At 39.8% G+C, this 22,158-nt stretch overlaps 1 protein-coding gene across 2 annotated transcripts; it reads right to left on the bottom strand.

Moving 5' to 3' along the window:
* LOC117383301 (poly(rC)-binding protein 3-like) lies at nucleotides 1–16,085 on the bottom strand. Of its 2 annotated transcripts, none has more exons than XM_033980445.2 (13): nucleotides 16,032–16,085; nucleotides 9,292–9,450; nucleotides 9,161–9,184; nucleotides 9,047–9,079; nucleotides 8,468–8,584; nucleotides 7,589–7,720; nucleotides 7,190–7,318; nucleotides 6,400–6,543; nucleotides 4,522–4,563; nucleotides 3,686–3,764; nucleotides 2,928–2,986; nucleotides 2,525–2,694; nucleotides 1–2,303 (listed from the first exon to the last, which is right to left on the bottom strand). In XM_033980445.2, exons 2-13 carry the CDS (start codon nucleotides 9,364–9,366, stop codon nucleotides 2,249–2,251), a joined length of 1,059 nt encoding a protein of 352 aa, XP_033836336.1. In that variant the 5' UTR covers nucleotides 9,367–9,450; nucleotides 16,032–16,085; the 3' UTR covers nucleotides 1–2,248. The 2 variants fall into 2 exon arrangements, with proteins under 2 accessions (XP_033836336.1, XP_033836345.1); XM_033980454.2 differs by having other exon boundaries at nucleotides 3,686–3,761.
* Between the last annotated feature and the right edge of the window lie 6,073 nt (nucleotides 16,086–22,158).

The following is a 22,158-nucleotide window of genomic DNA, read 5'->3' as shown; positions in this document are numbered from 1 at the left end:
TCACAGAAAGCAAAATTAAACTTTATTAATTGTATACTTAGCAACACCTTGAAATGAAAACCTATGTCATTACTCACAACTAATGTACATCTGCACAGAGCAAAGAAATTCATCAAAATAGTTACAAAGATCTTCACTTTTTTCAAAATGGCATTGCTCTCGAACAGAAGTCATTCTGATCTTTTCCTGCCACAGTGTAAATGTAAAATGAAAATGAATTGCACATTGCACTTATTATTGCATTAGTTGCAGTTGGTTTCAACAGTAGTCACGATAATGCACGCGTTACTCACCACTTGGAAGCAGACATGTCCATGGTTCACAACGTGCTAAAAGCCTTAAAACTCTTGAGGATGTAGAGAACTCTACCTTCTAATCAAAATAGTGATAAAATACACACAATATAATGTAAATTAATATGCATTCTTGGCTAAATACTGCTGCAAGTGATTTGTATGTTGTTTTGGTTTCATACCTATTAGCTACTATTAGCAAGATGCCATTAGTATGTTTGCTTTGTTATCGTTGTATCTTGACAACAAGAACATCCTCAAGAGTGTCCCAAATATTAGCATACTTTTCTTTCAAATAACATGTAGTTTACCAACAAGCAAAGCATGGAAGCACAATTCTGCCACAGCAATCAAATAATACAGTTTTTTTGACATATTTAATTATCTTAAACGATTGACTGTGAGTTTCTCAAAAGCCACACTGTTTTTGATGCACCCCTATGTTTTGTTGATACTAATTAGCCATATCTATGTAGTGGCTAGTTATAAAAAATTAGATTAAAATTAAAGTGATTTTTAGCCATAGAGCTATAGGTATATTTAATTCCCTTACCTATTTAGCTTACTTCTCAGGTTGCTGTTTTGAGAAACTCGGCCTAAAGTCAACAAACACAACAAATAAGCAGTTTTCCCTTGAAAGGGAGAAAGTCGCTTCCATACATAGTTATGTGCATCACAAGAGCATAAATAAATACATACTCCAAAAGTCCCCATTATTTTTTAAATAAAATATACATAATAATAATGACAATATAAAGACATTCAAACCTAAAGCATCCGATGAAAAAAAAAAAGACAAGATGAACAATCTTGAAAAGAGACTGAGTGGTCACGTCCGCCCAAGCCCCGCTGGTCCCCCCTGAACCCCTGAACATTCTTGGCCCCCAAAAACCTCCAGGCACCATCCAATGAGATCAGCTTTCTACCTCACTTCATACTTCTTCTGCTAAGATGAGATAGCTGAAACTTTTGGAGGCACCTTTTGGCTTTTCAGTCCAAATAAATCTTCCACATCAGAGGAAGTCCAGAGTAAAGTGTTCAATAGTCTATTGCATGAGCGCCGCGTAGTTGACTAATGTGCTACGTCACAATAGTCTTGTACAAAACAAAGAGTAGAAGTTGTTAAACAATCATTGCATTTGTATGCATACAGTGTTTTTGCCACTGATTTTCACTAATTCCCATTCATGCATCTATATACTATTAGTCAATAGGGGTGGCTATGTCGGAAAGCTTTTTGTTTAAGCAGGGAGCAGGACTAGACGTGAATGGCTGAAATGGCTGAAAGTATGTGGAAAAGAACAGGAGCACAGATATATTATAATAATCATAATAGGTTCACAAGTTCACTGAACAAATACTCACTGTACAACACTCAACATGCAGTAGAAGAATTTTAGAAATAATATGGGAAGCTCTAGGTGTGATACCATTGGCTGAACAGGGTCATGTGATGCAGCAAACAGTAGTGGGTAAATGCAAATTAGGACAAAAGCAGAGCAATCAAATCATCAAAATATCATTTTTAAAAATATAGTTACAAAAATGTGTTAATTTAGCTACATCCCACCACACTTGCCGATAGCATCACTGAGCAGCTGAAAGATGCAAAACTATTTTCTACAAGTTTGGTACTTTACTATTTTAGAAAACAAATACGCAGCACTGACAGAGAAAAGATGGAGGCATTAGAAGAACGCAAACACAAGTTGTTCCTATAAACATTCAACATGCTTCAACAATTTGCTACAAACCTAATCAACAGAGAACTTCGACATAAATAATGGTATTTTTGCAGTTCTGGAAATGCTGACACCCAGCCTGTCCTGGTCAGGGAGGTGCCAGGGAGGTAGGGGGTCAGGTATCCAAAGAACCGCAGTCAGAGTCCAGAGGGCATAGTCAGGAGTGCGCTGGTCGATAATGAAAGGGCCAAACAGAGAAGCCAGACAGGGAGCTTATGATGTTGTCATGGAAGATGGGTCATTCCACATGGCTGCAACATCTCGGAACCTACGGCAACATAGCGGAGTCAAAAATGTACAAATGATTATTTTTAGAGTGACAGTGCAAGTGAAGCTGTACTTCTGAAAATGGGCCATTTTTAGGTGTACCACAAAGAAAAAAAAATAGCACAGATAAATCAGGCAGGTTTGTGCCAAGTTACAGTCCCGACGGGACCCTATAGTAGAGTATTTTCAGGTTTGTAATGTTCTTCTGAAGTGAGTGCACACCTTGCATTGATGAGGTACTGGGCCAGGCTGATGTTAGCGGGGGTCCCTGTGATGGTGATCTGGCGCTCCGATGACCCTTCCATAGCATTAGCAATTTTGATCTGTGCCCCAGACATCTGACGGATCTCGTTGATTTTGGTTCCCTGGCGTCCGATTATGCAGCCTATTAGCTGGGAAGAATATGGAGGTGCCACTTAGATAAAACAGCATGAACACACATAACCACATTTCTGACTGAAATCCTGTTAGTCAAGTCAGACAGAAACATTATTTTAGTTAATACATAATGGCAAACAAAAATAAAGACAATTGCTGAAATACTTTACATTATTTCTCCATTAATTACCTCCTATTTTTATATTGGGACTGGGATTGAAGCAGATGTACTGCAAAATGTACTCACATCATTGGGAATGGTGAGTTCATGAGTACTGGCCTGGTTACTGGCATCCAGACCTGCTGCTGCAGATGGGAGCACATAACAGGGAGAACAGAGATTGGTACAATGCACTCATCACCTATAATCCATGACACTTTGTGCACAAGATCTACAGGATTGGTTGTGTCCTTTTGGTAGTATAAACTGGGTCAGTGCAGCACGGATTGATTGGGCCTATTTATTTTGTTTCAAGTGTGTTTTTGTGTTTGTATGTGAATACACATTTTGATATTCATGACTTTAGCTCAAAGTAAATTAAACTCTTGACCTTTCCAGCCAATAATGGGACAGTAGTAGTACTACATTAGGTCTCCTGGTTAATTTACAGCTGCAGAGCGTGTTTTGCTGCATGTGTTGTGTGCTGTTATGACGGGCTGTAACATGTAGGCACAGAATACAGTAACTATGGCTGAGGAGTGGTGGAAACACACTAAATCATTAAGCCACTTGGGCAATTATTTTCACACAACAGTGGCTTAGAAGTACCAACTGACCCGCAACATAATGTACTGAAAATGGGGCTTAAACTTGTGCCAAAGCTCTTCCATAGGTTTTAATTAAAAAGAGGAAACAAGATGAGCAAATGACAGCAGAAACCTCAACATTAGCCAGAGCAGACCACCAGCAGGCCATGTCTACCACAGTAGAGAGGACAGAGAGAGTGTGCTGTGTAAGGTCAAGACAGGAGCTTTGGTACAGGACGAGTGTGGGTGGGTACGTACCGGGAAAGGCAGGGGTGGTCTGTCCGAGGGGGGTAAAGGGGGTTTGCTGCATAGCCAACTGGTGGAGCTTGCTCAACTGCTGAGGGGGGGAGGAGGAGGACAGCAGAGCTATAAGGTCCAGATTGTTAAAAACTCAAACACATTCACCCAGTCACAAAAGCACTCATTCATCCACAGATATAGAGACACTGTCCAGTTACTACAACAGTAAAGAGTGGACAAGGAGAAGTACAACACAGGACGAAGTCAGAGAGAGCTGAGAGAAGGCACTCATAGAGGACTTGACAGTAGTTAGCAGGCTACCTGACATTTCTACACCCAATTTACTCCTCAACATCTGTACTGACAATGGTCTACTGATGCTATTGCATTTCAGCAGATATATGGTGTTCTGTGCTTTAAGCAGAACACCATATATCTAATAGTAGTTTGAATGGGTTCTGATGATGATATCCTATAAATTAGGGACCATAAAGAACATGAGAACATTGTTCAAGAGCTTAACGGATATTATACATGGCTGTAATCCTCCCATGTGCACAATAGTATTGATCCTATAAAGCAAAGGCAAGGTCAAGATCATATACATATTAAAGAGTTGTTTTGATCAAGCAAGTGCTCTGGATTTGTGAAATTGCTGACTTAGTCTCAAAATATGGTGTAGATTGTCTAAGTCCCATGAGAACTGAACAGGGAAGGGAGGCAAGAGATAGAAGATACATATTAGAAACATTGCTGTATTAATATTATAAGTTAATATTAATAAGGGAGTATAGATGTAGGCCTGTCTCAGAGTAAGGTGGAGCTGGGAAGGGCAGCCTTTAGGGGGCACTCACATCAGGATGAGGGATGGCGTACTGTCCCTGGATAGTGTATGCCTGTAAAGAATAGAAAAGAAAAGACTGTTTGAGTGAATGAATTAAATATTAGGTATGAGCGCAATATGCACTATTGTCAACTGAACGCTAATGTAAAGAGGAGTGGAGGATTTGGTTTTCATCACAAAACGATGTGTGCCACCACAATTGTGACATCATAAAGCGTGATTATTATTATCATATTATTTTTATGCCCAAATATAGTCCCAGTTGTTATGTGAGGGAGAAGAAATGCATCAACATAAAAATTTTCACAATAGTGAGATGTGGTCTTTTGTCATATTTTACAATAAGGAACACACAAAGCAACAAGGCCACTTTTCTCACTGTCCTCAGTCCTTGTTCATTCTGGCAAAGAAAGTAGCGTAATAAAAGCATTGAGGGCCCAGTTTATTCACTTATTCACTATGGGAAGCACAACAGCATAGATAACAGGGCTTGGAGTGAACAATCGTGCCATACTTTTAATCACGTCCTCCAACCATGCTGAACATTTAGTCTGGAAGTGTACAGCACTGAATGACAAATTGCAAAAATGGGAGGGGAAAAGTTCTGAAGAAGAACTGAAGAAACAGCTTGAGTGAGAAACGTCTTCCCTCTAAAGAAAAATTTTCAATTTTCAATTTGAAATTTTCAATTCTGTCGACAGAATTGAATTTTTTATTTACTATAGATCATACCTGGATGATTGAGGGATTACACAGACTTACAAGATGAGCTGTGAAATCTCATTGCTGTCAAATTCAAATTTATTGCTTGATATTGGGACAGTAAATTGACATATTTTTTCTAGTTCTCATGGGCCCAGCAATATGATGATAAAACTCTGTTGGAAAATGATTGTAGTGTTGACATGCTATTAAGGTGAAATTGTCCCAGACACTTGTCCTCCCACTCCAGCCTTTGGTTAAATCTGCCTGATGATATTAATTGCACACACTATAATAAAGAAATCAATATCGTTATATAGCTTTATATGAACACCGTATAAACTTTTTGATATTGCTCTTCACTATCTCCGAATGTGATCTCTTACTCCTCTTTACCATGGACAAAATAATGTAATACAATTTATAAAAAAAAAAAAAAAAAAGTATATAGTTTATTATTGACATGCATCCAACATTCAACTCATCAGTCAGATCCAGTTGAATAGAGTACAGTTGAGGACAGTGACAGTGGGTGTGACTGGAGGGTGTGGGACAGCGTTCTAAAGAAGTTTATCCTTTAACCTATTGATGCTGTGTGTGTTTAATAAAGGGCAGACAGGTCAGAACAGAGCTATAAATTTACCTGTCAGTTTGGGCACCATCACCATCAAGTCTTTTTGTTTTGGAGTGTCACCTCATTTACTACTTTCACAGAACATCGTGCTTCTGTTGAAAACCTTTGTTGTTAAATGTCTTACATGCATTTGAGACTGAACAAGCCTTGTATGTCCATCTTTTTTAGTCTAAAGCTTATGGTCCTTAGTTTGTGCATGCTAGAGAACTTGCACTATGATCATGGGGTTTAGATTAGTCAGCCGTGCTCAGTTTCCCTGAAGTTAAAGGTTTGGATAGGTGTTCAGAGCAAGTAAAAAACAAAATTCTGCAATTTTTTTCTTTAACATTTTTACAATAGTGACTCGGATAACTCAACTTGCAATCTCTCTTGCTGTTGCAATGACCTTTATTGACACTAGAGCTAAGTATATGAATCCTTATATTGACGGCATTTGTTTGAGTGGTGTCCTGACCTGATGGATGGCAGCAGTACCCATGTCATGTTCTAACCAGGGAGCAGTGGGGGTGACAGTGAGGGATGGGGGTGAGTAGAACCTGGTGTGACACTAACAGGCAGTGGCTGGTGCTGCAGTAAGAGGCTGAGGTTTGCCGTGGACGCCGCCAGCGGATCTGCCCTTACCTGGCCACCTGAAAAAATGACAGGGGTGGAGGCAGGCTTGGGGCGGTACGGGATGGTGGCACCTTTGGGTGGGGACTGTGGGTGGGGCAGAGGGGAGAAGAGTGGGGGAGAGAGTGTGTTAGAACAGAAAGTTGAACAGTGCTGGAAAGGGAGGCCACCTCACAAAGTGCTCCTGTGTGCACATGCTGAAGGCTGGGCCCGAATAATACCTGGAACACCACTTCAACTGGGTAAGGAGGACTTTACAGGTTAGCGTCAACCTATTTCTGTGAACTTACAATCATGTGACAAATGTCCAAATGTCCAGGGTTGGGGGCGAGATCAAGGCCCAGTGAAGAGATGGCTGTAGATAGTTCAGTAGAGTTAATGCAGAGACTACCAATCAAGTACAGGCCTTATAAGTACTCCATAATGTTTGTTAGCTGCTTTGATAGTTTCGTTCATTGTACCATTTAGAATTTTTTGATGCTTCACAATAATCAAACAACAGCATGTATATATGTAATGTTACAACTTATTATGGTATCTGTGGCTTTTAACTTGTGAAATGTCTGATGTTTATTGGATCTTCAAAGGGGTTAGGAGTCCCCCACCACATACACACACTCTTTTTATCAGTTACCTCACTAGCATTATTTGGAATAATTATATATATACATATAATGTTCAATTTATTTGGAAAGTGATGTTGATACGAAGAGTTCTTGGTTTCCGATGTTACCTCGAGCATGACCACACATATCTGTTTGACACACTGGATGATGGCTTCAGGGGCCCCCGAGATGGTTACGGCCCTCTCTGTGGAGTTAGGCAGCATGTCCCCGGCCACCTGCACCTGAGCCCCAGTTGACTGCAAAGTACATACAACGCAGATGTTTATGTTTTATATTAAACTATTAAATTGACATAATATTTGCAAAATACACCATGTAACATCAGTATGGCATTAGTCTGTCAGTTTCAGTATCTCTTTGTTGAAATATGAATTTAAGCTTTGAGGAAAAATTAATGGACAACATTATACTATATTAGTGTTCCGCTGTGGTCTCCAAAGTTCAGGTGATTTAGTGAACTCTCAGATGCCGTAGATAAAACATAATAGTGTTACACTGGAACGTACTTCTCTCATCTCCTTAATTTTGGAGCCCCCCTTGCCGATGAGTGAGCCGCACTGACTGGCTGGTACCACCAGACGCAGAGTCACTGGGGGCTTACTGGTGGCGGGGCTGTTGCTCATTGAGTTGATGATATCCTGCACAGAACAAAAGACATTTATTTAAATTCAGTATATAATCTTTGTTATGGCTATATTCTAATGAAGAGGGATGAAACAGTTTCAAAAAGCACATACAGATTTTTATCAGCTGCTTAATTAATTACTTTAATGTTACTTCATTTAATAAACTAGTAGAGTAGACCATTTTACACTGTAATCTGAAGTTTTAAATTGTGTTTCCTGCTAGTGGAATAGAAAGTTGTTGTTGGGTCTATGAGCAAGACATGCTGTAGGATGGTTGGAGGGGCTGTGGCTGCAGTTTGGCATGCTTTCAGTAGTTCTGCCTCAGAGTTTAATGTAAATGAATTGCGACTGAACAATAATGCAAGAGTTTAGCGGTATCTCTGCTGTCATAAAATGCAATGTATTTAAGGAGAATTAGTGAAGTGATCAATGCCTCCCTTTCGATCATAATGGCAGAGGTTTGACATTTATATGACTGCTGCTTGTATGCAAATATGATAGATCCAATGTATTGAGTTCAGAGTCTGTTCCAACCTGCCCTTGCCTAGGCCTTCCTTTTGGCTCTTTGCCCACCCTCTGTTCTCTCTATACACAAGATAATGAAGAGTGTCCCCATGTACTTCATCCTGCTGATACTGCACCAACCCTCTGCTCTGGTCACTGTCATGTCCTGCTCAAGGGCACATCAGCACATCTCTGTCCCACCTCAGACAGATTAGGTTTGGGCTGACAGTTTTTTCTCAGAAGGTAGAGAGTTACCTCCTCAAACTTGTAAGCGATCATGGCAAAGGCTTTAAAGATGGCGTCTGTGGGTCCGGTGATGGTGACGATCCTCTCAGGGCAGTTTCCTTCTGAGATGTTGATGCGGGCACCACTCTGTGCAGCCATATAAGATAGTGACAGTTCAAAAACTAGACAAAACAATTTTTTTTTTCTGAACAACCTGGCATCAGAAATTCATGTTTATGGAACCCAACTTGCTTTTTTAAGAACCTACTTGTATACAGTTTTCACCCAGTGAAGATAAACACAAAAGGAAAAAAGAAAAGACATTCAAAAAAATCTTTTTTAAACAAATAACTATTTGTTTTAAATTGTCTCATGCCATTACTTCTCTATAAAAGTGTTAATGCTGCCATCTTGCTGCCAGTCTTGGAATTTATCTTTGATGTGGTAGAAAAACCTCCCAGCAATATATCAATAACAGCTTAGTATTTAAAAACTGGAGTGTACATTATGCATTCTTGTATTAGTTTCTGCATGTTTGTGTTGTGATAGATGACAATTCCTTTGTAGCTATATTCCACATTCCACAGAACTTTGGAGGAGAAAACTTACATCCTCTCGCATTTTCTTCACAGTCTCTCCTTTCTGCAAAAAACAAACAAATATTTTATCATGGCTTCAGGCCCCTCATTCATTTCTCTGCTCTGGTTGTGTTGGTGATATTACCTTTCCAATGATGCTGCCCACCTCCTGTGGAAGCACACACAAATAGAGTTAGCATAGATATGCTGCTGCAGAGTATAATTATGTCCATGTCTACTTAGTGCCGTGAGAGGGTGGATAAAGGCGGTTCCTACCTTCCCATGCATGAGCAGTCGGATGGTCAGGGTGACATTGAGCCCGCCTTCGGATTGGACCTTGATGGGTTCCATGGTTGTGGTTGGTAGTGTGAGGGAGGTCAGGTGACAGAGGGGGGGTTCAAAATAGTGTGATGGTGGAGGGAGCTAAACGGACAGCTGCAACAGAAACATACAGTGTAGTTATATAAACTATAACTATATAATATAAACTATAATTTATAAATTTGCTTGGGCTTTGAAGGCGTTATAGTGTAGTGTGTGACTTTCTGAATGTTCTGTGTGCGTTCCACTCAGACCCAAACAACTTAAAGAAGAAACTCAAATTATTTAAGTGTGCATTTGACCACACAATAGCAGATGAATGATTCTCATAATTATTATACCTTTGGGAAAGACTTGGGCCCACACTACAAACTGAAACTCACAACTCACATTTAACAACAATCATGAGTGTGCCTACAATACACGACAGAATCAGCTTTAAAATTCAAACACGTCTGACTGGACTAAGGTCCGCTATGTCCCTGTGTTGCACTTTTTTGCTGATCCAGGTTGTTAACCTTCACTCAGATTTGAACTTCAACAGATTTGATCCATTATGACTCCTAGCAGCTAGTGGTGACAAGTAGGCTGTAAGGCTGTAATTCACTGCTAAAATTGTGCATCCCCCATGGATTTGTTTTCACACCACTGTTTAAATCCATGCATGTGGTCAATTAGTTAGAATCACAGAGAATTGTATCAAATACAAAACTCTGAATATTGAAATGAATAAATTGGAGGAAAAAAAAAAACCCTTCTCGTGACAATGCTATTATTTTAATCAAACTCATTTCAGCTGCAACCTGGTGGCAGTCCTCCTGAAAGCTAACATGATGAGTGTGGCCAGGAGAGGGCAGTACATGCAGGCTTTCTTTTTCATATGCAATGCATTTCCAAGATAATTTGTAAATTCATGGCAAATGCTTTTCTTTTTTCTTCAAATGACAAATTGATTAAATATACTTTCGTTCAATCATGGCATATGTATTGGACACACAATATAATCATTTTATGTCATTCATTGCTATTCCTATATTCATCTGAATGAGGTTGCAACTGCTGTGTTATTAAAAAAATCATTAACCCATGCATCATTGCTATACAGTGTTACCATATATTTTATTACATGTAGGATGTGTTGCACAATATCGTAACTAGAGTTGGTAAGTCTGTTATGTTTTTGTTTGTGTATGGAACTCTCTAAGATTACATGGTGTTGGTTAGTTCCCAATATACAAACAGTGTAAATGCAATATATGCAACCCTCACTCAGAGCTGTTACACCTACTGTACATATTCACAGCGATCTGTGCTGGTCCCATACTAAAAGTCCCCATGTTTTGGTCTAATCCGACTGCAGAGCTGGGCCGAGGCCAGTGGAGGTCCACACATAAGACTCGGATTCTAAACCAGCTGTCCTTCCAATCCCCCCAATCTCACTCCACCTCTCCCCCCACCCCACCACCAGCCGCAGATTACATAAAGGCCTTAATCTGAGGGTTTAGGAACAAGAAGCCACTCAGGCCAGAGGTGAGATGGCCCGAGGACTACACCAAGGTAGATGGGTGCAATCTAGGCCCATTACCAAAGGATTGTAAGGGAAAGGCTAGCTAGACAGATGGTTTGGATAACCACCACTGTGTTTTTGAATTTCCGTACACCTTCACTGGAATCATTTGGATGATCCCAGCCTTTGAATTGCCAATCTCTACTGAACACAAGGTAAAATATAGCGTAAATGTGCTTTTAGTGTTGCAAAATGATATTATATTAACGTCTCTGGATTTAGTTCAAAGCCGGAGCCATGCCTGATGTTAACATCAGAATTTTCAGCTTTTCTGCAAACGGCGCCATCCTCAAACTCTGAACTGAACTGAATGGATTTAGGTCAAGGCCCATGATTCACTCCACCGTCCGGGATAAACCCCTCCAGCAACTCCCTACTTAAAAAGCAGGGTTTGGTCCAAGCGCTTTCACCCTGCACCACTTTTACATCTCTTCTCTTTATGTGCTCTCTCTGTGAGTAAAATACAATAGTCTAAAAGTCTAAAATTTTGCCTATGGCACAGTCAGACAGAGGTTAATAAGGGCTGAGCGACATATTGTGGACTATTAAGTTGATTCTCAGTGCACCCTCAGTGTCCCCTGAGTGTCCCCTCATTGTCCTTAAAATGTCCCCTTTGTGTCCCCTCAGTGTCTCCCCATTGCCCCTTAAGTGTGCTTGCAGTGGACTCACAGTGGTCCACTCAGTATCCCTTCAATGTCCTCTTTGTGGACCGTCATTGTCCTCTCAGTCTCCCTTCAGTGTCCCCTTAGTGTCCCTCAGTGTCCTCTCACTGGATCCTCAGTGGTCTGTCCACTGTATTCTAAATACGAACTGAGCATGGGCACAAAGTGGTTTCTTTGAGGTCTGGATCCAGTTTAATTGTAATTGAAAAATCAGTGCCCTTTTCTCTCTAACTGGTCAGGCTCATCATTTTGGTCTTAAAACCCACTCTATATAATCCTTTTTATTTCACATTTTTTTCTGTGAATAAAGATATCAACATTAATAACAGACCAGTCAGGGGTATTCTTTGCCTGAGGTAGCTCCTGCTAGAGTTAGCAACAGGTTTGATTGACAGCTATCACGCCTTGTTGCTAGGTGCCCACCCCATGGAACCCAAGGAGCAAGTACCTTCAACAACCTCGATCCTGATTGGCTTTTAGGTGGTCTCGGTTGCAGGTTAGCAGCTATAACTGCTAGCCTCGATTGGTTTCACTTGGTTGCAACCGAATGCTATGGGTGACGTCACACTCCCTCAGTCCAAGTCTACACAGTCTATGGTAGACCCTCAGTGTCCCCCTTGGTGTCCCCTCACTGCCTCTTCAGTGGCCCCTTTGGTGTCCCCTCATTGTCCCTTCAGTGGCCCCTCAGAGGATCTTCTGTGGATCCTGAGTGAACCCTTAGTAGACTCTCAGTGTCCCCCCTGTGTCCACTCAGTAGGACAGTGGTGGTGCTCCTAATGTCTGGGAGAATCTGGGTCACACTGCACGGCGGCCTCCTCCTCTGTGCGGACGATACTGAATTAATCACGCTTTACGCTCGGCTGGACCACACAGTGCACAAAATGACCCCCCTCCCACCCCACCCCCACATGTACATGCAACCAAAAGAAAGGCAAGTAAATGTAATGTTGGAAAGTGGTCTTTTTAACTCACAATATCTGCCCTCCAGCACGCTCTCTACCCTGTTATTTGAAGTAACCAAGAAGAAAAGCAAAGATGTTTTCAAGTGCACTTAGTTCCATCTTTCATTCAAAAGCTCTAGGAGACGTAACAAAACCAGCACATGCCCAGAGTCACCATTGAGTGGCAAACCTCTGAACCAGCTTACTAGTTCTAAAAACTGACTTTACTCATAATGCTTTATTATGGTGGATACAATTCTTAGACCAACATTTTAAAACTCCCTTCTCATGCGTCAAATCTGGTAATGGAAGTCAGGTCCGATCCAGAAAGATTTGGTTCAGAGTTAGGCCAATCATTTCAAGATGGCTTTAAGATTAATCCTAGATCCAAATTTGATCTATTGCTGTTCATGGATTTTTGTCTCTTATACAGCTGTTTAGTCAATTTACTACAGTTTGTATTGCAGGCACTGAATGGAGTACACAACATAGATCTGTAGCAGTCGAGGTATTATCTTTTTGATGAACATGTGTCTGTCTCAAAGTGTAAACCGATTAAAATTCTCTGAGTGTTCAAAAACTCTTTTAAGCAGTTGGGACTTGCCAGAAAACGTAGGGTATGTTACCCTGTTGCTCTGTTCATTACCAGTGGTGGAGTTGTTTGGATTACCAGTCTATAAGAATGGGACAAGAGATTGAAACAAATAATTAAAATGAAAATAATTCCTTAGTTAATATGATCATTCATGTACTCATAATAAAACTTTTGCAAACATTATACCTATATGGCTACTTGCTTATGAGCTTTCCGAAAGTAGGTCATATTATCATATCCATAACTATATGCATGTCATCTGCAGCACTGTTAACATGGTGGAGATTCGAGGGCAGTAGTGAGAGCCTAGAATGATTAAATTCACCACTGTGGTCTAATCTAGAGCAAAGCTGCTGTCATCTGTTCAACATAATCCACATATCTACAGATCGGTTCTCATCATGTTCAGAGGTAAAAACTGTGAAATTGACTGCCACCGTGCTAAATTAAAGTATATCTCTATATATTAAATATTTATTTTTAAACTTGTATTATTGCTATTTTAAATGACTATGTATTTGTTTGTTCCTGTCTGCATTTGACCCATTCTTCAATGGTCAATACTGGGCCCACCTGTCATGGACAGTGGGTGACCGCAGTGCAGTTTCACCAAAACCCATCTGTAGATCTTGAGCAGGGTTTGGTTAGGACTACCTTGCACTAGATGGGGGATTGAGCAGCTTTAAGGATGATGGAGAGAAAACTGTGGAAACCTCCCACGCATGCAAGATACTATAAGAGGATAACTTTATAAAGCTGGCAATGTGAAAAAGGATTTGGGAGAGCCACAGTCAACAGTATAAATAATCATATTCATATAAATGTATGTATTTTTTTTTCCCAAAAAGCTTATTTTCTAATTGTGATATTTTTATCTTGTTAAATTACATCATAAATTGATATGTCAATATGTGATACTCAACTCAAGTTCATCAACAACAATACCTTTGAAGTTGCTCACCGGCAATGAGTGCACTAACTGAGCTGAAGCTAACACTGCTAACTTGATACCTTTGATGTAGCAGATAGGGGTTTGCATGTGGTGGGGCGGGGGGCTGTCTCGTGGACATGTTTGCGCCCCAGCTGAGGTTAGACAAAGGCAGGAGTGTGGCGCGTGGATATGGGGCAGCAGGAGGGAGTCGGGAGGTGACCTGGATGCTCCATATGTTTCCACCAAAGCAGTCAGCATCACCAGGGCCATGTTTAAGCTTCTGAATGTGACACAGCTAGATCATTATAGGCTGCATCTCCATTCTATAATTTGTTGAGTGGGGACTATTATTCTACTGATAGACCTTTGGTTGTTGTTGTTTTTTTTTAAATATATTTTTAAACCATAGACACAATGTAAGTGCACCAACTCTTCTTGCACTTATTTTAGTGTGTTCTTGTTGTAGCTGTGTAGAAGAAGGTCTGTATTTTAACAGACCAAAACATGGATCTTTTTGTTCAATCCAATGCAAGAAATTGGAATGAATTATGGTCATGGCCCTATTTTGTATTAACACACTGACTATGTATATGTTGCCAATGTACATTTAACTCTGTCTTCCTTGCAGAAAACTTCAGGAAAGCATCACAATGTTTTATTTAATTGTAATTGCAACATTAAAATTTTACTTGGTAACACCCATCCCTCTCTACAAATATGTATGTAAAAAGTATTCTTCTCCATTCTATTCTTCATCTTGGTCTCTGTGCAGTAACATTCCCTTACACTCTGCTACGCTTTCAACCGGAATACTGTGAATAACGTCATATTCCAATAATTGCTAGTGAAGGCTTGTCATAACGGTATTACTGGAGTCAAATGAGGGGTCTGGAGAAGTTTCTTTGGATTCCACTGGTATGTGAACAGTCCTGGCCTTGTCTGCGCTAGCTTTTGTTGTATGTGGAGTAGGCTGTGGTGGGGGGCACGTCTACCCAGTGGGCCTTCCTATACTCCGATAAGACAATGCACTCAAGAGCTGTCAGCCTCAATCAGCTGCCCAGCGTGGTGATTGTTCGGCCCAAATTACTATCACTATGAGCCTACTGCTTCCTTAAAAAAAGCAAGAGGGCTACAACCCCAACTTTCACTCTTTTTTTTTCCTTGGAAAAAGGGCCATGCGGCATGGGGGTGGGTGCTAGCCGCAACGGCACACCATGTTGCGTTGGTAAGTCGGCCATTTTAGATTTGCCACGATTTGTAATGTGAGATCAGTGCTTGTCAGAAAGTCATGGCTTCCACAGAGGAGGTATACGAGAAAAAAAAACTAAAAATGCTGGTGCTAAACGGTGCAGATTTAGCGGGAGACTGTTACATATCACATTGTTAGCTAGCATCAACAAACCATGATATGCATTAATTTACAAGGGACTTCAAGTGCACACGGCAATTAGCTTTTTCGCTAACAAGGGATGCGCTTTCCGTTCAATGTCCAGCAGCTGAAGTAGGCCGTAATTAGCACTAATATAATTACGACTATAAGCAGAATAACTGGGAGAATCAGCAGAAGACAAAGCAATCCAACGGAATGTAAATAAGAGGTCTTTGCCTTTACACAAAACAAAGCGACTCAACATTTCTATTAATCCATATTTAACAATTTTGCACAAATTTGGTGACAATAAACCTGCTCAAGCTTGAATGGAAGACAATGGACACCCAAAGCTAATCTGGACAGCCCCAAAACCGTAATCGACTGAGCGGAAGATGGACAATTCTCCAGGGAGAAGAAAGTATCTCCTCTCTGCATGGGGTCAAGATGTTCGGACACAACTTCCAAAAACTGACCGAGGCGGCTCGAAATAACCAGATTACGTTACGTATCAATGGCAAAACATACATTGTAAAATTATCGTTCATTTTAAGGCATTATGAAATAAAAAATACTCCAAATAAATAAAATAATTTGGTTAAAAAGTACAATTTGAGAAGGTGTGTTTACCTTGGTGCAGCGGAGTAAGGGCGGCTGATGACCACTTTCGCCGGCGTAGGATTAAATATCGGGAAAATGATGTTTTCCCCCCTCTCTTTTTGCTCTGCCCTAGACAAACTTCGGCACGCTATTGGTCCATTGTGATGCGTCACGCGGGCAACTGCAGACCACGTGACTATTTTATTAATACAGGCAAATTTTGCGTTGATGAACAGTTTGGAGTTGGGGGCTGTAGGTCTGATGTCAAGGCTAAATAGGCCGTGTGATGATGCGTAATCTGGGTGACCCGCACCCACGGCCAACACCACCCCTTGTCCCCCTCCTCATGGGCATGGGGGGCAAGTCTGGTTGAGGTGGTTTGAATCAGGACTGTACCCTTCAGGGGCTGTCCCAGAAGAGAATTGCTCCCCCGTCACCCTCCTGCCATTGTCCTTGTCATGGCTCATAATAATCACAAACAGTGCAAAAGTCATGTTTCGATTTGGAGATCAGACCAGACTTTGTAGATGCTGACTGTGGGTATTACATTTCTAAACATCCTTCAGGCAAGACCTTTTTATACATATTTTAGTATTCTGGTGTAAGTAAACACTCAAAATGTCTTCTGTTTTTTAATTTTCTGAGCACAAGGGCTACTGTAGGCCGTAACCTACACCAAAACAAGAGCAAAACAACCGCAGTCTCCTAGAGTCAGTCTCCAAAACAGACCAGTAATTGACGAATACAACTTATCAGCATAGCAACCAAGTGTCATAAACACAAGCAGTTATATTAACAACAACACATAAACAAGAATAACAGAAAGTGTCAGCTCTGAACCAAACACAAAATATTACCTCATTCCATTGCTTTACAAATGTAGCAGAATGTGCGTTTTTCCAAAAGAAAAATCTACAAATATTGAACCTCATCATTTCTATTTACATTATGCCGATATACTCATCTGACCACAACACAAAGTCTGCAGATTAACAACAGAGGATTTTCCCTGACTCATCTCAGTTTCAACACTACAGCAATATAGGAGCTGGTGCAAAAATAAAGTTATAGAACTAGTAATTATCATTCTGATCACCATTACAGCTTCAGAAACACGTGATTAATTTAAGACAACCAGACCCTTCCAAACTATTAATATGGATTTTGATCACTGAATGCAAATAAAACTAACTATATGTTTTGTTTTGTTTTTTCTAAAAACATTGAAGTGATGTGCAGACTGAAAGAGTCACCACCGATAAATATCTTGGGTTTTGTTTTGACAAAGTTATCCTTTAAAATACACACTGGAACTGTAACGGTTTAAAATCAGAATTATAATTTTATAGAAAGAAATTGTTCAAGCTACTTTTCTTTTTGTACTAGGTGATAGCGATATAATATACATACAGACTTCAGCCTTTGGAACCTTTAGATCCACTCTTTCACTCAGCCCTTTGTTTCATAACAGGTGATGAATTTAAATCCATCACTGTACACCATGAAAAAGTAGGTTGCCCTCGCTATCTGTTCGAAGAGAACAACACTATAAAATGTATTTATGGACTACTTGATAGACTGCCTGAATATCTCACTTGCCTGTTGAACTTTGATATGGGAACTTTTAATACAAGATCTTGTGATTGTCTACGTCTAAAAACTGTCTGCACTAGAACTAAAATAGCTTTTGGTTATTTTGCTTCCCAAATTTAATACATTTCAAGGTCATGCAAAACTGGATACATTGGTGCCACGAATGCTCTTTAATAATCTGGTGATAAAACATTTATAATGACGCCTGCACCTGTTTTAAATGGACCGATGTAGTTATTTTTTTTGTTTGTATTGTTCTGTATTTTAACAGGGCGCTCATGAAAAGGAGAGTCTGAGTACTCTCATTGGGCTCTCCCTGTATAAATAAAGATAAATAAAGAAAAATACAAATGCATGAAATATTCAACTACTGATTTTCATATCACATTTGACATCTCCCCATGCAGTGCCATGCCTCCTCTCTGCTCTCGCTCTTGTTTTTTAATCTACTGCTGCCAGTGTGTGCATGGAATTACAGCTTTAACAGCAGCCTATCCAGATTCCCAATCCGCCTCAAATCCCTTCACGTCAGATGGACACTGGACTTAATCTCACAATATTAGAGTCGGAACGCTGCAAAGATGCTACATGCGGATTAGCAACAACAATAAAGATATGTTATATTTGCATTTTTACCGTATTATTGTTTTCTTTCTTTTAGACATATATATATATATATATATATATATATATATACATACACACACACACTCAGGTAGCATAATACCTTATATCTTGGCCTATAGGATTGAAAATGGAGGCAGTGCATTCACCTCAGCACGTGCTTGCAAAATGGCCCTTGGGAAAATACACAAATAGAGCATTAAATGTGCTCCACATTGAAGCATAATAGACAAAGTAAGAGTGTGAAAAAACATGGCCACGTCACAGGGAGACCTGAACACTGATGGGTTTGATTCATCAGATTATATTCAACGTCAGAAGAGAAGTGTTGCAGCGAACAAAAGGAGAAAAATCTAGTTTCACATAGGCCTGTCACGATAATTACTCTATCAACTGATCATTCAATACATGAGAGATGGAACAGTAGTTTTGGGGGTAATATTTATTGTGGGTATTTTTTTGCTTATACTAGTGGGTGTCTGTACTACAACAGGATTTCAGTTGTAGAGGGTTTAATAAATAATTTCTGGTGTTTTCAACCATATTGTACATTTTGAATCTTTTTTTTTTTTTTGGAATGGGCATGGTTGTAATTCTACTTTAGGGGATAATTCAGCTTTAGGGTTTTTGTGTCAGTGACATAAATTAGTTTCAATATTGTTGTTTATTTTCTGAATACAAGGGCTATTGTAGGCCATAACCCACGCCAAAACAAGAGCAGTCTCAACTCCAAGAGCCAGTTACCTAAACTGAACAGTAATTGATGAATAGACTCACATCCCCTTGTTGGCATAGCAACCAAGTGTTACATTAACAACAACAACAACAACATATAAACAGTTACAAGAACAACAAAAGGTGTCAACTCTGAACTAAGAACAAAGTATCAGATCATTACACTATTATTGTTTATTGTCTATATATTCTTCAGCAAAATGTTGCACTTCATAATCTTGTTATCGTGACAGGCCTAATGTCACAGTAGTAGTGAATAGTGAATAGTGTTTGTGATGAATGGTTTTGTTTAAAAGTGCAGCTGTGGATGATCAGAGTGCAGGGCCTGGCGAAATTTTTTTAATCTGGAGTCCCTACGGCTGAAGGATTAGCATTTTGTGCATGACTCCTGGGCAGAGGAAACCCACAGTAAGAGAAAGAGAGTGCATGGGTGTTATGGGTGTCGAGGACCAGGAAAGCAGGTTTCGGACACACTGGGGTATCGGGGGGCCTTGATGACCTATAAGAGGAGCCCCCCCATTCTCTGTTATGCCCCCCAGCGGTGGAAGACCCAGCCCAGCTCTGCTTATTCAGTTAGGCCAGTGTCTGTGTCAGGGGCACTGTGCTGATGTGGGCAGAAGGGCGTGAAGGAGAGACAGGCAGATCACAGTAAAAGTCAATTGTGCTTTTGTGTCACATGCAGAGATTAGATAAAACATACAAGAGTTCAGCAGCAAAGACTAGTAAGAAAGTTTTAATGATTTGGAAGTGCCACCCACCTAAGCCAAATATAACCAGAACCACCAAAAATGTGAAGCATGCAAGTCATCATGCACGTTTAAATTACTGTTGGAATAAAAGCTTTATGGAACTGCAGCATTATATTAAAACAAAACATTTCATACTGTGCATTGCATCTCTGCTCAAGAGTGCTTTATATTGAAACGTATATGTGTTACTTCTACAGTGCTTAACTCCACAATTTGTGTTACCTTGTTTTAGACAATAAGGCTGTAGGCTTGAAGCTATTTGTGTCTAAAGTCAATGTTGATTTTCCACAGTGGATCACAGTTCAATATTGAGCACTAGTGCAGCTGGATAGACAGGAGCTGGTATCTGCACCACTGCGATAAAAAAAGAGGATTGTTCAAACCACCAATGTCTTTCTTATTCTGGAAACCACTTTGAATTACTTTGTGTATGAATTGTGCTAAACTTTCCCTCTTTGAGCTTTCAAATATGTAATAGTTAGTATTTTCTTTTATTCACTCACATAATCTTGCTGTCTTTTTCTGAACTGTTGCGAATGCTCTGTGTTTAGTCATAGTCTTTGAAACCCAATAGTTATTTTTTATACATTCTTTTATATTCTTATTGCCACAAGCGGGGCACTTTAGCAACAGTAAAGTTATCTGGCACTGGCTGCTCTAATGGAAAAAAAGTTGCCTATCCTGGTTCACTGAGGTGGTCAATGCAGACCTAATGGAAGCACTGCCCTGTGGCTAAAACCGATGATGAATAGCTTGTTTGGAGATGGTCCGGATGGGACAAACTCTCTGAACACTTTGTAAGCCTTGCATCTTTGTGGGGGGAAATACAAAATGAGAAAAGTTTACTTTGTTTTAAAAAATACAATTGTAGTTAACTTTGAGGAAACACACGTTCCGGTTGCTGACTCAAAATGGCCATTTTTTGCAAAGCTTGATCCATGTCTCTTTTGAAAGCTTGTCTGTCATGTTTGTCTCATCTCTTTCCCTCCTCATAGTTGCTTTATCTTAACTAATAATGGAAATGTGCGTTGTTTTGTTGTTAAAATAGAAATTCCTCTTCTTTTATATAAATGCACTCTTCCCTCTGGCAGCGCTTTCAAGAGTTGTTTCCCCCTGTATCTGAGCAAGAGAATAGGATGTACAAACAAGAAGCTGTTGGAATATTGCTTTCTCCAGGCCTCAATTTCCTTAGTGCTCAGACAAAATAGTAAAAAAAAAAAAACAAACATTCATTCACATGGGCTGATCTGAAACAGGATTTATTGTGTCTAATCAGATGGTCCATGTTGAGATGAGTGCACACTCAAAGTACTGAGCAGGGAGGACATGTGCTGCACTGCGGTGATATGAAGCAGGGGATTATGGGTAGCTGCAGGGCTGGAGGGGACACATCCTGGAGGTTTTAGTGCGACACGTGGAGATAGATTGGGAGCAATAAGACACTGAAATGGAATTACTTTGATTAGAAGCTTTATGCCAATAGAGACATAGCTATTAACATTGATTCTGACTATTACATTTGAACTCTTTGTGTTCGAAATGTTCTTATATTTCCTGAACAAATTAAAAGTAGCCCATAGCCCATTGGTCTTGCAGTTCATTTTTCAACAGTTTTCTGACTATTCTAATCGCAATACAGAAAAATGGTGCAGCATTTATATTAGCCTATATGTCCTGAGTGGGTGCTGTTAAATGCTTCTTTCTGACTTGAGAATACACAGGCTCCACCCCCTGCTCTTGGTCTTGCTTTGTATCTGGACGGGACCTTGGTTGCAACCTCAGAAAGTCCACTTCGGCATTATGGTCCTCAGCAAGAGAAAAAAAAAAAACTTAAAAATGTGGGTAGAATTTACAATTTTTACAATAGTTACAATTATCTCACCTTTGCCTGTTTTCCATTCTTACTTCTACATAGGAAACACCTAGAAAACAGATTTTACAAAATAAGCCAAAACAACCGGATTCACTGTTGAACATATTTGCCTTAGTCACATATTAAAATATAATGTGTGGTAACTATATTGCAGGTTGGTTAGAAGTAGGACTGTTTTTATTTTGTTTTTTGCTGCCAGTACTTACAATGCTATACTTTATAGTACAAGTACCTAAACTGTACTTGTTTCTGTAATTTCCTCTATTCATTATTAGAATGACAAAACTGTATAATCAGTTTAATGGACATCACTGTATGCTCTATGAAAAAGTAGGTTGGCCATCGCTATTTGTCAGAAGAGAACAACACTGTATAAAATGTATTTATAAGGGATTACGTCATAGACTGCAGGAATATTTCACGTGCTTATTAATCATTGATGCAGGAACATTTAATAAAAGATCATATGATTGTATAAGAAGGACTAGCAGCACCAGAACTGAGATGGGAAAAAGGGATTTTGACTGTTTTGCGTCACTAAAATTGAATATATTTCAGGGACAAGCAAAATTGAATACTTTAA

The sequence above is a fragment of the Periophthalmus magnuspinnatus genome, chromosome 2, assembly GCF_009829125.3.
Source record: "Periophthalmus magnuspinnatus isolate fPerMag1 chromosome 2, fPerMag1.2.pri, whole genome shotgun sequence".
Taxonomy (NCBI): domain Eukaryota; kingdom Metazoa; phylum Chordata; class Actinopteri; order Gobiiformes; family Gobiidae; genus Periophthalmus; species Periophthalmus magnuspinnatus.
Note: the sequence above shows the minus strand (reverse complement) of the source record. Positions and strands in the feature narration are given on the sequence as shown.